Here is a 4,761-nt window from a genome sequence, read left to right as displayed (position 1 = left end):
AGGAACACTTATAAAAAGGACATAGAAGCAAATGGGCAGGTACATTCACATCTTTTCCCCACAATACCAGTATCAATTTACCAACCTTCCCATAAAACTGACTTGATCGTCGGAGAGTTTTTCCGGAGATCCTGTCTCCGGTTCTGTTTTGCAGGTAACCGCGGCGAAGATCATCAAATCGAATCTAGCAAGTTATCAGACTCTTACTCAGTCCATTTTGTTTGGGGATGTTATATTCAAATGTTGGAAGTTTCTTTCTCTCCATTGCCTTCAAAATACTCTTTTAATTATCATAATGGAATCATAATATATTTTGATCTTGAGCTTCATTCGCTTCATAAAATGAATGTTAAAAATTGTGTTTCTAAATCGTAACATTAATGAAACCATCTATATGGTGTAGCCAGAAAACTTTACTCCTAGTATGCAAATTAAAAAATATATATATATTTATGGTCTAAAACAGACTTTTCATTAATGCTATCACTAATTTCACCAAGTCGTTGAAATAAATTCGAGCAATTATACAAAATTTAGTGGATGATTGATCATGTACAAGTTTAGTAGGAGTAAATACATTTTCCTTATTTTATATATCGGTGACATAGTACTTGCAAGAAATGACTTTGAGATGAAAAATCTATTGGATTATAAAATGTACAAAAGTGCAAGTGAAGGGGGCATGATATATTTAAACTGGAAAAAAGGAGAATCGAAATAGGATTCTTTACATAACAATTCCATAATTACTAAGAATAGAATGAGAGCAAATCTACTGTGGATTCATCAGTTCAGACATTTAAAAAAAAAAAAAAGAAATTAAATGTAAAAACAGGCATTAGTCAAATTATGGGGCGTGCCTAGTTTATTACCATGAAGAGTAATATGGCATCTGATTCGATTGTAAAACGTGGACTTGACCAACCTTCCCAAAATGTAAGCCCTTGATCTAACCACCAATGTCAGGTTTAGAGGAATTGATAGCTTCTCCACCTTTGGATTCCAAAGAACTGGTAACCCCCCGTATAACGCTACCTGCTTACCTTTAACCACCGTTATCACTGTCCTCTGCCTCCTCCTCGCTTCTGTAAACTTCTTCATCTGTTTTATATTTATTCATTCACACATCAACACTTTTATTACCTACTGCTACTCACAATCTGTATAATAATTCTATTTTAGGGATTAAATATGATAAATTTCTGAAATTTTAAGATTTTAAAAACTATTAACGAAATACTCCTCAATATGTAAAAAAATAAAAGTTCAAAAACTTTTTTTTTTTTTTGAAACAAGGATGATTAATTCTTAAAGTTCTAAAAGTTGAAGTGATTATTTGTTTAGCATTTAATATAAAACCATAATAAGTATGCATGTTGGCATAGTGGCTGGCTATCATTGCCAAGTAAAACAATTTCGTGAACAAGGTAAATTAGATTGGGCCCACATCCATAAATACTAGTACTAGTATATATGACTGTGACTGTCAATGCTACCTTTCACACCCACCAAATTCTATAACTCTTCTTTCATAATGAATTCTTACCTATAAACATAAATAAATAAACATTTTGATCCATTCATTTATAAACAAAGAAATTACACAAATTAAACTAACATTTTACACCCTCTTTATTAAAAGGATATTTTCTTAAAAGTTTGGACTTATAAATTAAAAAACTTATTAAAATGTCTTAACGGCTAAGAGTTTGTTTTAGTGTTTAAGGAAAGAGAAGGTTTTCCTTTTCTGCTGGTGTTTTGTTTATTAGTAATATTCTCTTTACAAATTTTTTTAACTCATCTCAACTCATTATTCAACAGTTTTTTATTTTAATGATTAAAGCAATTAATTTTTTTTAATAGTTTGTTCGATTTCTCAGTTCGAGTCTCATCAAGCATTCTTTAAACGGGTCTTCTAATTAAAGCTTTTTGCATTAGGATTCGAACTTGAGATCTACCTTAAACAACTTATGGTCTTTTAATCAATCAAGCCACCTTTTTAGTTGATAAAGTAATTGATTTTAGTTCCTATATGTACGTGTAATTAATTTATTAATACAGAAAGTGTATGTATAAAAATTGTAGTTATAGATTCCATTCTATTACCCTACACAAAGCAATCGCTACCATAATTACATCTGAAACATTAACTAATTAAATATTAATACGTGTACTTAATTAATTGAAAAAAATTATTGTTCTAAATTTCTTTAAATATTTTTGAGCTTACTTGTATAAAATTGCAGACTTTAAAATAAAAAACTATAAATCTAAAATATATAACTTTAATTATAAATTATGGATTTATTATCAAATTATTTATCAGATATAGGAATTACATGGTGCAACAGATATATTAAAATTTCTCTATTTAACAAACCAATTCGTCATCCAATCAGTTTTGATCACATGCACTTTAATAAGCAAGTAGAATTTACTCATTCACCGTTAGATCTAAGCTTATTAGAATCCTAAGGTGAAGATTCAAAGCATCCTGAGGTTTAGATTTAATAAGTCTATATCTAACGGTGAATGAGCAAATTCACTTGCTCATTAGAGTATCTCTAATGGGGTATGATAAACCACTCAATATACTCCATTGTATCACTCTCCCATTGGAGATAGTATGATAAAAAAGTAATCATTATCAACCACTCAATGTTTATTGAGCTTTTGCTTATTTATATATATATATATTTTTTATTTTTAAAATAATATGATTGGTTTAATTAATTGGTGGATCAATCATGATTGGTTTAATTAATTGGTAGAGCCTTTATGATTGGTGGGTCCATTATGATTGAGTGGTTATAGAGTTAAGCCATTGGAGTTGCATAGTTTAATAAAATGAAATTTATTAAATTGATGATGTGGCATGTACATTGAGTGGTAGTGAATATAAATTATTGTGGATGCTGTTAAGGTGCATGTGAAAATTCCTGATCATCCAACAATATTATAATCAAATAACTATAAACAATATTATAATCAAATAACTATAAATTATAATTAAGATATTTAAATAACTTTCTTGATCTATTTGACAAAATCTCAAAAGACATCTTTCAAAAATAGCATAGGGGTTTTATTAACTTCATAGCGATTTACAATATATATAATATCAAATATTTTTGAACTTTTTAAAATGATAAATATTTTAAAATAAAAATACTTTCCAGAAATACGTGTATTAAAAAACGGAAGAGTAATGAAGGTTGGTCAACGGTTTGAGGAAACAATAAAAATCCTAATTTTAGGAATATAATTAAAGCGCCAAATTAGTTTCTGCTGGACAAATTAATCATCCTTATTATGCTAATTTAGTACTAGTAAATAATATTGGTTGAACATCAAAATAAAAATTCAAATAAAAGAGAAAAGTAGAAACAAATAATTAAACTGAAAACAGTGGGGTCAAGAAAGAGAGTGGTGCAGAAGTGCAGTCAATGCAATCGTTTAATATTGCAGTCTTTTACAGGCACTCCTGTAAAGGTGAGCCAAGCCAATCCAATCCAATTTCTAACTCTACGGCCCACTTCTCGATGTGCCCATAAACAGTTTTGACCTTACCAACGTCATTTTGCAATTACCACTTTGCCCATCTCTCTCTCTCTCAACCTAGTTATGATAGAAAAAGACATTCTGCTTAATTTAATTTAATTAAGAGAGAAGAATACCTGCCCCGACGCGATTTTGAGTTGATAATAGTGAAGCTCAACGGGAGTACAAGTGACATGGACGGCGAAGAATGTCCCCGGATTTCTGTAATGAATCTTCACCGTTGAATTTATAGAAAGCATGTCTGTGGGCACTCCTGTCTCATCATTCCCGGCTTGTACATTCAAGTTGTGGAACACCATGTTCTGCTAATTCTAAATAGTTTAACCACTCATCTCCTTGCAACTAGTATAAGACATTAAAATTAATGTTTGAATTAAAGTTACCTTAACAATAATTTGAGGCTTGTAAGATTTGCTAGCTCCCCACAGGATCAAGCAGAAGGTGGTAAAGAGCAAAACAAAGATGAAAAACCCACAGAAATACAATCTCAAATTACGAGCAGAGGCGGCGGGGACGCCCATATTGTCGTCGTCGTCATCATCATCGTCATTATCATCATGGTGAATCTGGATATGCTTCCAAACAGAGAGGCTTTTGGGGTTCTTAAGAGAAGCAGAGAATCGGGAAGTAGAAGACTCGCGAGAGTGGTGAATAGGTGAACAATGGTAGAAATGGTGGGGAGGAGAACCACTTGGGCTTGAACCGTACGACATCTTCTCAACATCATGGTTAGAAGGGCTTTGAACGTAGTACACCGGCCTCCTTGGCGGCGATCGCAACGGCCATGACGTGTCGATACTAGTTCCATCGGAATCTGTCTTGGCGTGCATTATTCAATTCTTTACAAATGGAAAAGATAACGAAATAGGAGTGGGGAACAGACTACAGAATAAGAGTTTTTTCTTTTTCAATCACGAGACAGACTAAATTGGCTTCTTTCCCTTTTGTTTCTCAAATAACTCTCTCTCAATAATATTTCAAAATAGGGGATAAATATGGTAACTTAACGTCACCTTCAATTTCAAAATAATTTTCATATTTACATTTTTAAACATAATAAGTTTTACCTATTAATACCATATGCTTTTTAAATAACTTATCATATATTTATAATTGGTTTTAAAAACCTATCACGTACCTACAATTGACATTAAAAACATATCACACATCTAAAGTTGGTTCATTCGAGCCTCTTGCACA

The 4,761-nt window shown here is 31.4% G+C and overlaps 1 protein-coding gene across 1 annotated transcript; it reads right to left on the bottom strand.

Moving 5' to 3' along the window:
- Positions 1–666: 666 nt before the first annotated feature.
- On the bottom strand, positions 667–4,524 carry LOC136221873 (uncharacterized). Its single transcript, XM_066009342.1, has 3 exons — positions 3,945–4,524; positions 3,678–3,863; positions 667–1,101 (listed from the first exon to the last, which is right to left on the bottom strand). Exons 1-3 carry the CDS (start codon positions 4,389–4,391, stop codon positions 820–822), a joined length of 915 nt encoding a protein of 304 aa, XP_065865414.1. The 5' UTR covers positions 4,392–4,524; the 3' UTR covers positions 667–819.
- Between the last annotated feature and the right edge of the window lie 237 nt (positions 4,525–4,761).

The sequence above is a fragment of the Euphorbia lathyris genome, chromosome 3, assembly GCF_963576675.1.
Source record: "Euphorbia lathyris chromosome 3, ddEupLath1.1, whole genome shotgun sequence".
NCBI lineage: Eukaryota > Viridiplantae > Streptophyta > Magnoliopsida > Malpighiales > Euphorbiaceae > Euphorbia > Euphorbia lathyris.
This window is presented reverse-complemented; position numbering and strand designations above follow the sequence as displayed.